The 17541-nt window shown below is 41.4% G+C and overlaps 1 protein-coding gene across 1 annotated transcript in view; it reads right to left on the bottom strand.

Moving 5' to 3' along the window:
• Positions 1-17541, bottom strand: part of TRHDE (thyrotropin releasing hormone degrading enzyme) — a 418324-nt gene that overhangs the window by 56048 nt on the left and 344735 nt on the right. The window contains exons 17-19 of the mRNA XM_029079309.2: positions 11476-11623; positions 9437-9534; positions 8869-8976 (exon numbers count right to left, since the gene is read on the bottom strand). Coding sequence (XP_028935142.2) covers positions 8869-8976; positions 9437-9534; positions 11476-11623 — 354 coding nt within the window. The remainder of the gene's footprint in view (positions 1-8868; positions 8977-9436; positions 9535-11475; positions 11624-17541) is intronic.

Raw genomic sequence — 17541 nt, 5'->3', positions numbered from 1 at the left:
GATTAAATACCTGTTCTCCCTTCTCTGCATGTGGGGCAGGAACTGTGTTCAATTCTGATTATTTTATGATTCTTCCAGTGCTTAGTTTAGCTCTTGGTTTATAGGAAGTAAGCACTTAAAAAGTACCACGATTATTATCATTATAAACTGATACAGCATGCATACAATGGGGACAGAGAAAAAATAGATTGAATGTCAGAATGATATCTCAACTGTATAATTATCTGTGGTTTTTGTCTCCTTGAATCATCAAAGTTTATTAGTTTGTGGGTGAGGACTGTTTTCAATTTATATGGCATCTCCTTTGTGTATGTCCAAATACGTATTAGAAAACTATACGCTACATTGGCCCTCCATGCGTACTGGTAACGAATGACTGAATGAATGAAACATAGTTGAAGATAAAACAAGTTAATTGATATCATAGGGTAAAAATTCAACAGACTATAATTTTCAGCCTAGGAGGAGTGTCTGTAATATCACCATCTAATACAAACAGCAATATTAGTATGTGAGCAGACAGACCTTATTTACAGTGAAGGTCAGTTATACTATATCCTATAACATTATTTTAAAAAGCATAAATCATCCTCCAAATCACGGTTCTGGATTCAAGGTTTATTTACTGATTAAATTCAGCATCCGGCCCACCCTTCCAATTTTGGGGTGTTTAACTGTGCAAACTTAATGTAGCTTTAAGACAGTTATTTCCAAGTAGCGATTCAGTGGAAGGAACGGCACACAATCTAAATTTTCCCTGTTCTGTCTTAGGCCCATTACATCTTGCTTTATTTTCACTGACTACTGAGAATAAGTGATCCCTGTCCTCTTTATGATCCTCTCCATGTATTTGCAGTCATAATCACCTCCCCTAGGTCTTTTCTTTCAACTTAAAATTCCCAGCTCTCCCAATCTTATCTCATAAGTCTTGTTTTCCAAGCTTTTTATCACTGTTGTTGTTCTCCACTGAATTCTGAGCAATTTGTCTGTCTTTTTGAAATGTGGTTCTCTGCTGAACTTAGTCTCCCAACTCTGGCCTAATGAGACCTGAATAGCGCTCAATACCTTTTTCATTCCACCTTCATCGATACAGTCCAAAACAATGCGGCATTTGATTTTGGAGGTGGCCGTGATCAGAATGTTGACTAGGTCCCACTTGTCATCCATTGTAACTTCTGGATTCTTTGCTGTGCTGCTACTCTCTATCCCTAAGATTACCAAAAAGAAATTGGAATAACCGGATTCTCTCACCCTGCAGAATGATAAATGTGTTTGTTAAACACTTACTCTACGCCAAGCACTGTAAAGTTACAAGATAATCAGGTGGGACTCAATCCCTCTCCCTCATGCAGCGCACAGACTAAGTGTGAGGGAGAAGCTGCATGAACTTCTATGCCTTATTATTTGATTTTCTCATTCTGTTACTGCATCAAGATTATATCAATCAATCTATCAATGGCATTTAATGAGATCTTACTATGTGCAGAGCACTATACTAAACCCTTGGGAGAATACAACAGAGTTGATAGACAAATGCCCTGCCCATGAGGAGCACACTGTATTATATCTAATCTTATTTCCCAAGTAATTACAACCCCAGAAAGTTTTGTGAACCTGATTAGTCTATTTTTCTCTTTGAATCTTCACTTTTCATTTCTTAACCTTTAATTCAGTGGCTTTCACTTTCTTCAGCACTATTTCCTACTGGCGACCAACCCCTGAGGAATCATGGGGACTCTTGTTGGCCTCAGGAAAAATGTTCAATTCAGCATCACAGTTATTGCAGAATCATACTTCCATCCAAAAAAAAGCAAATGTCAATTCATTTTCCTCATTTAGATTTCTATTATGTTGAGATAAATGGCTTAGGCAATAGCACCTACTTGAGCCAAATGGAAAGTACAATTAAAAAACATGAAACTTCTTAAAGGTGGGAAACACAATGTAGCTGGGAAATAGCAATGCTTTTTGTTCATTTATTCTATCATATTTATAATAATAATAATTATGGTATTTGTTAAGCACTTTCTCTGTGCCAAGATCTGTTCTAAGCACTGGGGTATATACAAGGAAATCAGGTTGTCCCACTTGGGGCTCACAGTCTTAATCCCTATTTTACAGATGAGGTAACTGAGGCCCAGAGAAGTTAAGTAGTTTGCCCAAGGTCACACAGCAGACAAGGAAGCAATTACTGAGCGCCTGCTGTGTGCAGAGCACTGTACTAAATACTTGGGAGAGTACAGCACCACAGTAAATGGTCACACTCCCTGCCCACAATGGGCTTACAGTCTAGATGGGGGAGGCAGATGGCAATACAAATAAATAAAATGACAGATATATACATAAGTGCCGTGAGTCTGGGAGGAGGAAAGAGCAAAGGGAGCAAGTCAAGGCGATGCAGAAGGGAGTGGGAGATGAGGAAAAGTTTGGGAAAGATGACTAAGCCTCTTGGAGGAGATGTGTCTTCGACAAGGTTTTGAAGGCGGGGAGAGTAATTGTCTGATTTGAGGAGGGAGGACATGGGTGAGAGGCTGGCAGCGAGAAAGACGAGATGGATGCACAGTGAGAAGGTTAGCACTAGAGGAGCAAAGTGTGTGGGCTGGTTTGGAGAAGGAGAGAAATGAGGTGAGGTAGGAGGGAGCAAGGTGGTGGAGTGTTTCAAAGCCAATGGTGAGGAGTTTTTGTGTGATGTAGAGGTGGGTAGGCAAACACTGGAGTTTTTTGAGGACGGGGGTGATGTGTCCTGACCGTTTTTGTAGAAAAGTGATCCGGGCAGCAGAGTGAAGTACAGACTGGAGTGGGGAGAGGCAGGAGGGTGGGAGGGCAGCAAGGCGGCTGATGCAGCAATCGAGGAGGGATAGGATGAGTGAGTGTATTAACGTGATAGCAGTTTGGATGGAGAGGAAAGGGCGGATTTTAGCGGTGTTTAGTTTTTGCAGTCTGTACTCTTCACTTATTCCTAAAGTTCCATAATTTGGGCCCACTCGAGTTCAATCCTTGTTAATTCATAGTAAAACTACTGTAACAGCCTCTTTCCCTGTCTCCAGCCTCTCCCCACATCAATTTATTCCACACAATCTCACTTGGCATACATCTCCCTACTCTTCCTATAGTTAGCCTTCTCCCTCCACATAAGGCAGAAGCTCCTAGCTGCTAGTTTTAGGGCTGTCCACCAACTGGCTCCATCTTTCAACTTTCAACTTGCCAGCTTTCGACTCCCTGGTTCACTCTTTGCTCCTCCCACATTGACTTTCTAACTGTACCTTGTTCTCAGTTCTCTAGCGAGTGATTCACAATGATTCTACCCAGTCTAGAAACCCCTCCTTACCCCAAATCCACCAGACCTCCAGCTCTCGCCATCTTGTCCTAAAAATTCTCCCCCTTTTCAAAGCTTTCCTCAGTTAAATGCACTGCATCCCAGTCACCTCCACCCAACAAGTACCCTTAGCGATTATAAATTGCAGGCCTACGTTTAGCACTCATGTACATAAGGATAAGTTTACTTTTTAAAAAAATATGGACAGCTATGGTCATCTATGCATTCAGTTATTTGTTCTTCAATTGTTCGTTTCGTCCTGATGTGTTTTTAGGGCTTCCTACTTTATCCTGGTTCTTCCTTCTGTTTTCACTACCTGTAAGTGCTGTTTTTTTATCTTTACCCCACCAGTAGTCTGTGATTTCTTTGAGGACGGGGAATACATGTCTGACTTTTGTTATAGACTTCCCAGAAATTAGTACAGTGCCTAGTACTCAGCAGGTGTCAATAAATACCATTGATTGACTCCTTGGTCAGTGGAATGAATGATAAATGAGGAATTATGGTATATCAGGTGGGAGATCAGTTGTTCTCCAGTTTCACTGAGTCCAGTGCATTACCTAGTGGATAGAGCACGAGCCTGGGAGTCAGAAGGATCTGGGTTGTAATGGCACTTCTCTGCCGTATGACCTTGAGGAAGTCACTTAAATTATCTGTGCCTGATTTGTAAAATGGGGATTGAGACTGTGAGCCCCTCATGAGACAGGGACTATTTCCAACATGATTAGCTTGTATCTTTTCCTACGCTTAATATGGTGCTTGGCACATAGTAAAGGCTTAACAAATACTGTGAAAGAATGACCTTAAATTATAGCGAGAGAGACACTAGGTTATCGAACCGTTTATCAAAGAGTGTGATAGACTCTCTTTTGCAGAAATCATTTTGGAAATCTAGGGCAATTTTTGTGTAATTCTGCCTACTAAAGACAGAACATAAGATAGATAACCATTAAAGGTCTCTTCCAGGCCATTAATTAAAACATAATATTAAGACACAGCTAAAAAAAAAGACATATTAAGCTCATTTTACATATCGAAATATTTTTTCCGATACATTAATTACGAGATCCAAGGCAGTTTAGAGACAAAAACCTAATCTTGAGTACTTTCTAATCCACCCCAATCTACCTTCTTCACTTAATTATTATTATGAAATACATTTGTGGCTATTATTTTGCAGCTATATGATGAACTTCTGGTATCCTGAAGAGCTTTATTGGAAAGGCACTACGTTTAATCTTCTCACAAGCTATCTGGAACCACGGATGAGATTTATGAGCAATAAAATTCTTGAATTGCATGAGATTTCTGATCAAGATTCCAGACTCTCTGGAGCCTAGAATCAATTCCAGGCAACCAATATGCCATTGAACAGATAGATCAGAATGATCGAGGCTCGTCTAAGCCTTAGGGAGCCTCCCAAATACAATCCTTTCACAAGTGATTTTATGTTTCCCATTCAACTTCCTTACCAAGGGTTACTGGAGTTCACCAAAGATTTCTGAAGCATAAAGACTTAAAGATCAATGATATAACTTTGCAATATCCAGTCTCTCATGACACATGTGCTGAACTGAAAGGGGAAACACTCAAGCAAGGAGGGCAGAAGTTGGAATGAAGCAGAATTTCCAACAATGTCGGTGACTAGGACACACACACTCAATCTCATCATCTCTAACCGCTGCACAATCTCTACCCTCGTCAACCCTGTAATCCCTCTATCCAACCACAACTCCCTCTCTTTCCTCCTCTCCCACACACCTCCTCTCCATAAATCTGTATTACTCCCCCACAGAGACCTCCGATCGCTGGACCCAATCCGATTTTCTTAACTCATCATGCCCCACTGAGCTGCCATACCCAAACAACCCACCCTCGATGATCAAGTAGACATTCTCAACACCACCCTCTCTACTGAACTCAACTCGCTCACTGCTCTATCCCTTTGTTGATCTCATACCACTGACCCATAGCCCTGAATCACCTCCATAGCCCACCTCCTTTGCTCTCGTGCCCCAGCCGCAGAGTACCGTTGGCTTAGTGGAAAGAGCCCGGGCTTTGGAGTCAGACATCATGGGTTCAAATCCCGCTCTGCTACTTAGCTGTGTGACTGTGGGCAAGTCACTTAACTTCTCTGTGCCTCAGTTACCTCATCTGTAAAATGGGGATTAACTGTGAGCCTCATGTGGGACAACCTGATTACCCTGTATCTACCCCAACCCTTAGAACAGTGCTCTGCACATAGTAAGTGCTTAATAAATACCAACAACAAAAAAATGTAAATATCAGGCCGATTTTGTCTGCTTCAAGTTTATTCTTGTGTGTTTTAACACTGCCTTCTCCTCTGCCTGGTAAAACTATTCCTCTACCTTAACTGACACCCATGCCCATTACCCTCGTCTCCTGTTCAACATATTTAACTCCCTCCTCAGGCCCCCTGTCCACCCACCTCTCCCATCCCTTACCCTCAATGACCCAGCCACCTACTTCATTAAGAAAATTGACACAGTATGATGTGAGCTCCCTAAAATCGCCCTTGCCCCTCCTCATTCCCTCCTTGTTCCAACCCTCTCTTCAACTTTTTCATCCTTCCCAGCAGTATCTCTAAAGACGATCTCCCGACTCCACTTGAAAGCCACTGCCTCCACGTGCATATCAGAACCCATTCCTTCACACCTTCTCATTGCTCTCGCCCCCTCCCTTCTTTCCTCCCTAACAGCCATTCTTTGACCATCCATTCTCCAATGGCTTCTTCCCCACTGCCTTCAAACATGCCCATGTCTCCCCATCCTAAAAAAACCCTCCTTTGACCCCATGGCTCCCTCTAGTTATCACCTTATCTCCCTCCTCCCATTCCTCTCCAAGCTCCTTGAGCGAGCGGTCTACATCTGCTGTCTCAAATTCCTCTCCTCTAATTCTCTCCTTGATCCCCTTCAATCTGGCTTCTGTTCCCTTCACTCCACAGAACCTGCCCTCTCAGGTTTCACATCTCCTCCTGCCTTCAAGACATCTCTACTTGGATGTCCTGCTGTCACCTCAAACTGAACGTGTCCAAAACAGAGCTCCTTACCTTCCCATCCAAACCCTGCCCTCCCCCGACTTTCCCATCTCTGTAGAAGGCACCATCATCATTCCCGTTCCACAAACCCGTAACCTTGGTGTTATCCTTGACTCCTTTCTGTCATTCAGACCTCATATTCAATCTGTCCCTAAATTTTCTCAGTCCCACCTTCACAATATTGCTAAAATCTGCCCTTTCCTCCCCATCCAAATTATTACCACAGTAATACAATCACTCACTCTATCCCCCCTGAATTAAACAATCAGCCTACTTGCTGATCTCCCGGCCTCCTGTCTCTCACCACTTCAGTCCAAACTTCACTCTGCTGCTCGGATCATTTTTTTACAAAAACATTCAGGACACTCTCACCCCCGCTCCTCAACAAACTCCAGTGGTTGCCCATCCACCTCAGTATCAAACAAAAACTCCTCACCACTGGCTTTAAAACACTCCAACACCTTGCTCCCTCCTACCTCACCTCGCTTCTCTCCTTCTACAACCCAGCCCGCACACTTCTCTCTTCTAGTGCTAATTTTCTCAGTCTTGCCTGTCTCACTGCCGACCCCTAGCCCATATCCTGCCTTTGTCCTGGAACACCCTTCAGCCTCAAATCTGACAGACAACGGCTCTCCCCTTCTTCAAAGCCTTATTGAAGCCGTATCTCCTCCAAGACTCCTTCCCAGTCTAAGCCCCACTCTCCCTCATCACCCTCGCCCTTCAGCATCACCTTGACTTGCTCCCTTTGCTCTTCTTTCCCAGCCCCACAGCACTTTTGTACATATGTGTAATTTTATTTATTTGTATTAATGTCTGTCTCCATTTACCCTCTCGTTTTGGTCAGGGAATGTGACCCTTTATTGTTGTATGGTGCTCTCTCAAATGCTTAGTACAATGCTCTGCACCCAGTAAGCGCTCAATAAATATGATTGAATGAATGCAATAGTGCACTTCTGGGTGACCACTACAGCAGGTAGATTAGTCTAGCAGGAAACAACTGGTAGATGGGTTGCTCGGCCCCAGAAAAGAATTTGTGAAGCTCTGGAAGCCAGAGGCTCCATATTGGAGACAGACGCAGAATTGGACAAACCCATTAGTGAGCCAAAAACTTATCCACAAGGGCAAACAGTTCATTCATTCATTCATTCGTATTTATTGAGCGCTTATTATGTGGAGAACACTGTACTAAGTGCTTGGAATGAACAAGTCGGCAACAGATAGAGACAGTCCCTGCCGTTTGACGGGCTTACAGTCTAATCAGGGGAGACGGACAGACAAGAACAATGGCAATAAATAAATAGAGTCAAGGGGAACAACATCTCGTAAAAACAATGGCAACTAAATAGAATCAAGGCGATGTACATTTCATTAACAAAATAAATAGGGTAATGTAAATATATACAGTTGAGCAGATGAGTACAGTGCTGAGGGGATGGGAAGGGAGAGGGGGAGGAGCAGAGGGAGATGGGGGGAAAAGAGGGTTAAGCTGCGGAGAGGTGGGGGGGGCGGTAGAGGGAGTAGAGGGAGAAGGGGAGCTCAGTCTGGGAAGGCCTCTTGGAGGAGGTGAGTTTTAAGTAGAGTTTTGAAGAGGGGAAGAGAATTAGTTTGGTGGAGGAGAGAAGGGAGGGCATTCCAGGACCGCGGGAGGACGTGGCCCAGGGGTCGATGGCAGGATAGGCGAGACCGAGGACGGTGAGGAGGTAGGCGGCAGAGGCGCGGAGCGTGCGGGGTGGGCAGTAGAAAGAGAGAAGGGAGGAGAGGTAGGAAGGGGCAAGGTGATGGAGAGCCTTGAAGCCTAGAGTGAGGAGTTTTTGTTTGGAGCGGAGGTTGATAGGCAACCACTGGAGGTGTTTAAGAAGAGTGACATGCCCAGAGCAATTCTGCAGGAAGATGAGCCGGGCAGTGGAGTGAAGAATAGACAGAAGCGGGGCGAGAGAGGAGGAAGGGAGATCAGAGAGAACAGTGTGGTGGGTCAGTCACGTAACGATATTTTCAATCACCATCACACACGTAGAATGGATTTTACAATCCGTAGCATTTACCATCATGGCTATTGAGTGAGTAAACTAAATGGGTAATTCAATTTCTATTAAATTCAGAAGTTACTCAATATAAACAACCACCGCTTCTGTTCCGTATACAACTGATTCTTCCCCCTCACCCGCCCCTTTTTCTTAACTAGAGTTCTTTACCCTTCTGGATTCAACTTAGATTCAGAACCTGGCATTCATATTTAGACTTACAGACAGTTTAGAAATTAGTCTTTAAAAATGTTCACAATCTCCTTTCAAAATTAAACAGTTAAGCCAGAACACAGCATACTGGGATTTGATGCCCTTTGGTTTAATTTGTTCTTTAAATGGTAAAGTGGCTTATTCATTATTTTAAAAACATTCAACTGCCATTGTAAGTTTCTTTACGTATCTCTGCACGCCTGGAGAATCTATAAGAAAGGCGATGTTTTGCGGGAAATGCAGGAAATTGTTCAGCGTACCTGTTCCTGTTGCTGGAAATCCAGTCAGAGATGAAAGTTGAAGCCTGTTGATGACAGTGCTTGTTACCAAAGCTACAGGCCAGCATGATGACTTCTCTGCGTAACTCTCTGCTCATTACCAAGAGAAAAAAAAAATTAAATATTTAAAAGCCATTGATTAAGCTGTCAATTTCAGAAATGGTTCAGCATGCAACCAGATATGAGCGTGAGACAAGGGGAAAGGACTCAGAAATAATAGGTTTCTGGATGTGTCACATTGAGTAGCATCTAGGTTAAACTCGCCATATTTCTGCTGTGTAAACATCATCATAATAAAAATCATGGGTTCGGATCCCATCGCCACCGAGGAAGACAGAGCTTAAATTAAACCATAGCAGGAAATGGTCTTGGTTCTCAAATATGTGGCAGTTGGAACTGTTCTTCTCAGCAGCAGTCCTCCCAGGGATAGAAATAAAAGACACAGAATAAAAGAAAGACTGTCTCCCGCTGCTAAGTCACAATCATTCTGGCACTATTTTATTACTATGGCTTTGGGGGATCAGGAAGGAATAAGAAAATAAAACTGTACTCATGTTGGTAGGATGCCTGAACAAGGGATCCATTTAAATGGTTTGTCGGCCATCCAAGTTTGATGTACATTGACGCAACTTGCTTTAAGATATATTCCTGAAAGAAAACAATGCCAAGATATCTCATTGTGAAACTTTGACTTTTAGCTTTTCAAATTCAATTCAGCATATCTTAATTTAAAATAGTTATAATCAATCTATTAAAATAGTCTAATGATTTGCACATTTATGCAGCTTTCAAATTTAGATAACAAGGATGAAATGCTACTTGGCTTTCGGAAGGTTAATGTCGAACTAAAAATAGTAATAATAATAGTTGTAAAATTATAGAAGTAGTAATGATATTTACTGAGCATGCACTAAGTGGGGTTAATGTAAATAGAGCAGTCTTGATTTCAGAAGGGACTGAATAATATATAGATATAGGTATAACTTGGAGAGTGATATTTTTTCACAAATACCAAAGAAAATCAATAGCCGTGCCCATGCATATGCACACCTCAAATGAGAGGGATAGACCCATATGCATGCATACATATACATCTATAACTTGGACACATTCCCTAAAAAGCATTTGGTAAAGGCAGCTAGACAGTCACAACTACTGCCACTAAGCACATTTTTCAGTGTAATGGTACAGTATTTCAGTGTCAATACCCATTCGTTTCCTGGGATGTTTAAATATCAATAGCAGTATAATATACGTTCTGCCTTCTTTTGACATAGGCACTTTAATTTTCTGTAGGAGATAGAGTTCTGTCCCCAAAGCAAGGCAAAACTTTTCACCTGACACTGGAAATGAAGTAATATGTAATATGTAATATGCAGTATATGTAGTAATATATAATATGTAGTAGCTTTCAGGAGTGAAAACAAATATAAATGGAGATAATTCACTTTAATTTTACAGAATTTTTATGCCTGCATTCTTGCATGTTTGGGGCAATAAGACTATGACTTGTCCTAGCTGATGAAAATTATGCTAGAGTTAAGATATTACACTTTTGTAATATCTGCTATATGGGTTCAGACAGAAGTAATAGTGATAAAGTAGCCTCGCCATTAATATCACTATTTTTATTTATTAAAATTCAATTCTTTTTATGGTAGTATGGAAGGAGTACAAAATCATCAACTCTGATGAAAATTTGGGAATGTAGATGTCTCCAACAAAAGTGATCTGTCATTAGGTTTTCCTCATTTGAAACATCAAAATTGGGAATTTGTTCAAAACAACAGTTTAAGGAATGAGGATTGTTCTGTCGAATATAGGTCGGGATTTAAAATGAATATCATAGAGAGGATAATATGTGGAAGTGTTGTTATACACACTCACATATATGCAAAATATATATATCTGGATGTCCTGAATCTCTATTAGTGATTAATAATTTACAATCAAAAGTATCTAAAATCCCATATCAGAATCTATCCGATCCCGATTCAAAATCAGTATGGAGTGTTATTCTAATCTAAGTCAATAAAAATAGACCTCTATACAAAATAGGTTTCAAGTTTAGGTCATCTTTTCAGGTAGAATTTAGGAATATTCAGCCCGTCTCCCTATCTCTCTGGATTATCAATCATTTCCTGCTCTTGTCATCCCCACTGACTCAATTATGAATGGGTTTCTGCCTCATTGTGGATTTTATGTTCTTAATTAAGGGAGTGAATTGAATTCAATATGAACTGGTGGATTTAAAAAAAAGAAAATGCAGACCTCCAACTGTCTGCATCTCCAAACTCCCTTTACTGACATTGTCAAACCTCACTGAAAAGCTCTGGGCCTTTGAGGGAAAAAAAAAAAGAGTGCAGTGGGGGCAAAGGAGAGATTTGAGTGGAAATACTTTAGTTTCTTTGTTGACAGCTTGTTTGTAATAATTTTTTTGGGTAAGTCAGGACTGTTCTTTTTTAAACCCCCAAACATGGTAAAACCAATAGTAAAATTAATAGGAAATTAATCACTCTTAGTTACGGTAACCCGCTGGAAACCAGTTCATCTTTGGACAGTAGAGGAGTACAAAATAGAGCTTTTTACATTGAAGACATTGTAGTTCTCCGTGCGATCCAGTAATTTATCTAGAGGATAAAGGGCTCGACTGGCAGCATGCCAAGGAAGAAAATCCTTCTCCTCAGAAAGGTATCTGATAATCTCCAGAGGAATATTCTGAGGCAAGTAGCCAGCTCTGCATAGTCAAAAAAGTTCATGTTAATTATGATAAACCAAGAAGGGACATGATGTTGCAAAAATTAGAACGTTTACTCAAAAAGATAGAAAGACAGAAAGCATGATGAATTCATCACATTACCAGGAAAACCAAGCTAGTACTGTGAAAAATGATATTTCAGACACACTATGTGTCTTTTAAGAATATATCCAATGTATCCTTTAAAACTATGATTAATATATAGGTATACAAATGATGAGGTAATAAAACATATAAAGCTTTCTAGTGTATCACCAAAAGGAAAAATTTTTGTTCCCAAAATTTCCTGAAATCTAAACCGTATTAACACTTTCTGATATTGTCCTTCTCAGGAATATTCAGAGATCACAAGAATTGAAAGGAATTGGTTCTGGAAGTGACATTCTTTAACAGTTTCTCAAAGTGCCTCAAAAAAAGATACACTGAAGCAGCTACTGATTGTGATCGCATTAATGTTTCTGTGGTTAAACCATTTCAACGTTTTGTTATATCTTTTAAAATGGATCTTAAACTTTAACTTGGAAAGAAAAAATCCCAATTGGGGGAATAACTATTTTTTCAAACTGCAAAAGAAAATAAGTTGGATTATTTACAGCAATTGGCTAACACGTATTAAAAGTATAGTACATTTTCATATATTAATGTTCAAATCCAGCTGACGTCACCCTGGCAGTCATCGTCAGTCTCTTTAGAAAATATTGAAAAGCAGCCTCTTTACACAGACTAAGTTTACCAAAATGAGCATGGGAATCATTGGCTGCACCAAAGTAATCTTCACCCGCATTCATTTCCATTGTCTCTTTCATTATAAAATGTGTTTTGAATCAGTGTGATAACAGTTGAAACTTGTGTACATACACTCAGGTCAGCATGCTTTCCCTAGGCATTTTGGCCAGAACCCATCAGGATACTGTGTGAGGTGGTGTTGGAAGATATGTTTTTGTACACAGATGCTGTTTTGGACGTGGGAATTACTAAAACACAAACCTCTCACTGTAGGACAGCTGGGTGTAGGTTCTGTAGCTTAGCCAACTGAGTGGCTACTTTAGCATGTTCCCAGAGGCGTGCACTTCATCCCCAATAGATAGAACCTCTGTAAACTTTGTTATGCCTGGGCAGTTTGATGAATGTATATTGGGAAAATATTCCAGGTGACAATCTATTCCACTAAATTTGTTTCTATATTCATTTTTTTAAAAATTCAACATATTAAATGAGTGTCACACCACTATATGGAACACTTAGGAGGAAGAGTCTAAAATAAAAGTGAAGGATTTGGCCCCTGACTTCAAAAAGCTTACAATGTAATAGGGGAGATGAGCAGATAAATTGCACAAATACTGTATGAATAAGAGAAAAAATATCAGTCAACCAGAAACAGTAAGAGCATTTAAAATTTGGTGGAGGAGGTGTGACATTTAAAAGTGTTTCACAGGAAAGCAGGGCTGAGTTTTGGTAGATTTGGAAGGGAAGGGACTTCTAGACCCTGGGGTCAATATGAATAAAGGGTTGGAGATGGATAAGACAAGACAAAAATTGGACCAGGAACAACAAACAATAATAAAATTATCAGCAGAGAAGTAACAGGTGAGGCTAGCCAGATTTTTTTAAAAAATCATGAAAAGAATATTTCACACTCCAACTTAAAAGCCTGACCCAATAACAGTTCCATGAAAGGGAAAGGGCATAAGCAAGGGGTTGGAAGTGGGAGAATTGAAAGTATAACAGGAAAGTGTGAGTATTGAATATACTGAAGAAATAATATGTTGGAGGCAAAGAGGAAGCAGGTTGGCCTAGTGGAAAGAGCACGGGCCTGGGAGTCCAAGTCCTAATCCAGGCATCACTGTGTACTTGCTTTGTGACCTTGGACAAGTCATTTCACTTCTCTGTGCCTCACTTCCCTCATATGCAGAATGAGGATTTGATACCTGTTCTCCCTCCTTCTAAGACCATGTGAGACCTGATTATCTTGTGCCTACCCCAGTGCTAGTACAATGTGGGACGTATAGTAGGCACTTAAATACCGCAAGCATTATTATAGAGAGCAGCAAGGAGGTGGATGAGGTAGTGTCAACAGGAGATGACTAGAGCTAGGAACAGAATGTTGGTTTTCAGTTTGAAGAGGAAAGGGTGGCTCTGAAAAATTTTGAGGAGGATAAGCTAGCAGGCTGTGGAGTCATTCTAAATGGGAAAGATACAAGAAAGTGGAATCAAGATGGCATCAAGGTTGAGAGCTTCTGGAACAAAAAGAGAGAGCTCCATGATCGGATGATGATGTTAGGAGGAGGGGTAAGTTTAGGAGGGAAGATGAGCTCAGTTTTAGTCATGCTGTGCTTACGGTGTCGGTAGGTCATCCACCTGGAGATATCTCGAGGGCAAGAGAAATCAGGTGACCAGAAGGCAGAGATGGGGAAGTAGATCAGGGAATTATTTCCATAGAGGTAGGAACTGAAGACCTATGAGCATGTTATTGCTTTACGAGAGTCAATGTCACTGTGGAGTTTCATACTCTAAGCAAACGTTCTGTGTGTGGAGAGGGCCCAGGACACTGCTTGTCCGATTACTCATGGGGCAGGAGTGGCCGTCTGCAAAATTCAGTGAACCTGAGTAGTCTTATTGAAGAACACATCACTCATCCTGATTGAAGAAGGAGATAGCGAAGGTTTCTCACCCCAAAAAACTGCCTTTCCAGAGGACTGTACCTGGTGTGAGTTAGTTATCCTTGCACAGTGATAACAGAGATAACAAATGTTAATAAGTGTGGGAAGAAATGCAAGTTGCCCATATCAGACACAGTCCTGCATGGAGCTAACCATCTAAATTGGAGGGAGAATAGGTATTTAATCCTCATTTTAATCCTGGATCCAGTCCTGAGCTCTTTCCAGTAGATTATGCTGCTTCTTTAACAAATGCAAAGGAAATACAAATTGCACCGTGGAACAACAGGATTTTTTCAGTGACAAGCACAGTCGTCTCCAGAGAAGGACAACACCCATTGCTTATAAACTGGCCAGATATGGTATGATATTGAGCACTTACTGTGTGCAGAGCACTGTTCTAAGTGCTTGGGAGAGTGGACTATAACAGAGTTGGTAGACGTGTTCCCTGCCTATATGAAGTCAACAATGGCAAACTCCCCGAAGAAGGACAACATCCAGAGTCAGACCTAAATGTACAATTTGGAGAAGCCTCCTTCCCTTTTCAACGTGATATCACTCAGGTCTTGGATTTACTGTCAGACAGTCGTTTGTGTCTCCCATCCCAAGTCTGCCAGATGCACAAGTGACCGATTAATCGTCCTCACCCTGCCTCTAGTGACAAAAAGAAAGAAAACTGATTATCCGGGGACATTCAATACAAGGATGAGTAACGTTGCCTAAAATCATGGAAAAACGTAATCGGACTTCATAGAGTTGGAAAACTAAATAGCCATGGTTTATGTCTAGTCAGTGGGTGTGTCAAATGCCAGCTTGTCATCCTTAATACTCTCTTTGGCCTCCCAATTAAGAAAATGACATTGTGGATGCTCCCAAGACATAAATAAGGACATAACATAAGCTCTACAATCGTCGGTCAGTAGGATTGAAGAGATGTAGGGATGCCAGCAGCCAAGCAACAGATCAGGTCTGGATCGACCATGGACAGTTTTATTCCAAATTCAAGCTCTCAGTTTGACCAGTAAATCGCAGAGTTGCATCTTGTCCATCGGGAAAGCTAACCTGCTCTTGGAACATGAAGAAATTGTCGAGGCACTCTGTTACGGTGTCATAGTAATAATAATTACGGTATTTGTTAAGCACTTTCTATGCATCAAACACTGTTCTAAGTGCTGGGGTAGAGTCAAGGTAATCAGGTTGGACACGCTGTCTCTCCCACATGAGGCTCACAGTCTTAATCCCCTTTTTACAGATGAGGTAACTGATACACAGAGAATTGATGTGACTTGCCCAAGGTCACACAGCAGACAAGTGGCGGAGCCAGGATCAGAACTCACGCCCTCTGACTCTCAAGTCCAGGCTCTTGCCACTAGGCCACGCTGCTTCTTGAATGTCATAGCTGTCCTGTGGAGCAATCTCTCAATCAGTCATATGTATTGAGTGCTTACTATGTTCAGAGTACTCTACTAAGCACTTGGGAGAGTACAAAACAACAGAATTGGCAGCCACATTCCCTGCCCATAATGTGCTTAGAGTCTAGAGGAAACAAGTATTTAGCAAGTAATTAGAACTATGGATGGGGTAAGGAGACACCTTCAAGACCAGTTTGAATAAAGTGACTTATTTAAACCCCTGCAGGCAAGTCAGAAATATATCAATACCTTTCAAAAATGAAAAATGAAAAGCGATCTATCATCCACCACCATAGATGAAATGCCATTATAATAACAATTGTTATTGTTGTAGATAATACGATTATCATTCTTATTATTATGGCATTTGCTAACTGTTTATTCAGTGCGAAGCACTGGGTTAGACACAAGATGATCAGGTCAGATACATCCCTGTTCCTCATGAGACTCACAGTCTAAGTGGGACGGTGAATGCATCGTTATTCTCCATTTTACACATGACGAATCCAAGCCAAGGCCAAGCAAGTAGCCCAAAGCTACGACAGCAGAAAAATAGGAGAAACAGGATTAGAACCCAAGTTCTCTGTCTCCCGGGCCCAAGCTCTTTACATCAGCCATGCTGCTCCCCTAACCAATGCGAAGACTAGAAGATTAGAAGCTAGAAGGTAGAAAACAACCTTCGTAGTCAAAGCCAAGAAAAGTCATAGTGCTCCCGAATATTATGGGAGTCCTGCAGAGATCGAATGTTGCTATTTGTACAAGTTCTTCCTCAACATATAGAATGCTCAAAAAATGCTACCATTGAATGAAGTTTCCATGACAGTGGAACTATCCTTTGTCTAAATGACCAGTGTGGAAAACCAATTATCGTATTTTGACCGAGTCGGCCTTAAAAAGAATTCATCATTTTAAGGAGGGTGTTTACTTACTATCAGTGAGAGGGAAAGGAAGGTGAGATTCCAGAGAAGTACTCTAGCATCTCCCTCTTCCATCTCCCTGCCTCCCGCCCCAGCCCCCACTGCCCAGTTAGCCAACTCAACCCATAAACTCAGTGAGGGCAGGGAATGTGTCTACTAATTCCATTGTACTTTCCCAAGTGCTTAGTACGATGTAAATACTGTTGATTCATCGATGCCTCCATGAATACACAGTAGCGTGCCTTTTCTGGCTTTTGCTCAGACTCCAGTATTGAGAGGGGAAAGGTTAGGTTTTACGACTCAGAGGATCCAAGGTTGTTTTATGAGAGGGATAGTTTGAACCGAATCACCCACCCTGTCTCACCTGCTCCCCTAAACCCAGAGGCCCACATTGTGAGGCACCCAGATGGGAGAAAGGGAGCAGAGAAGATCTCTGAGACCTCAATAAGAGCAGGAGCGACCGTCCACTCCGTCCTCTGGGATACCATCACTAAATATGACATTCGGATTGGCTTAATAATGGTTGAAAGGGGGTGGGACTTTTTCCCACTTTCTTGGGAAAATAAAGGGAAAGTCAAAAATGAAATACAAAAATCATGAAGAACAACAAAATCAATAATTGTATTTCATCAAATGAGGTAGGCAAGGGTTGGAAAACAGAAGGGGCTTAGTCAGGAAACGCTAAATGTTTCAAGGGAAGCACATCTAGTTAGTCATAGCATTTGCTAAACATACTGTTATCTAAACCCTATGCTAAAGGCTGGGATCGGACCCAATCCCTGTCTCACATAGAGCTCACAACCTACCTGGGGGTAAAATTGATAAAGGTAAGGGTACCAAAGTATTGTCATCGACAACAGGTCGCCATCAACAAACTAAGACCACAGCATCGAGACAAGTAAAAGAACACA

This window comes from Ornithorhynchus anatinus, chromosome 14 (assembly GCF_004115215.2).
Source record: "Ornithorhynchus anatinus isolate Pmale09 chromosome 14, mOrnAna1.pri.v4, whole genome shotgun sequence".
NCBI classification, from domain to species: domain Eukaryota; kingdom Metazoa; phylum Chordata; class Mammalia; order Monotremata; family Ornithorhynchidae; genus Ornithorhynchus; species Ornithorhynchus anatinus.
Note: the sequence above shows the minus strand (reverse complement) of the source record. Positions and strands in the feature narration are given on the sequence as shown.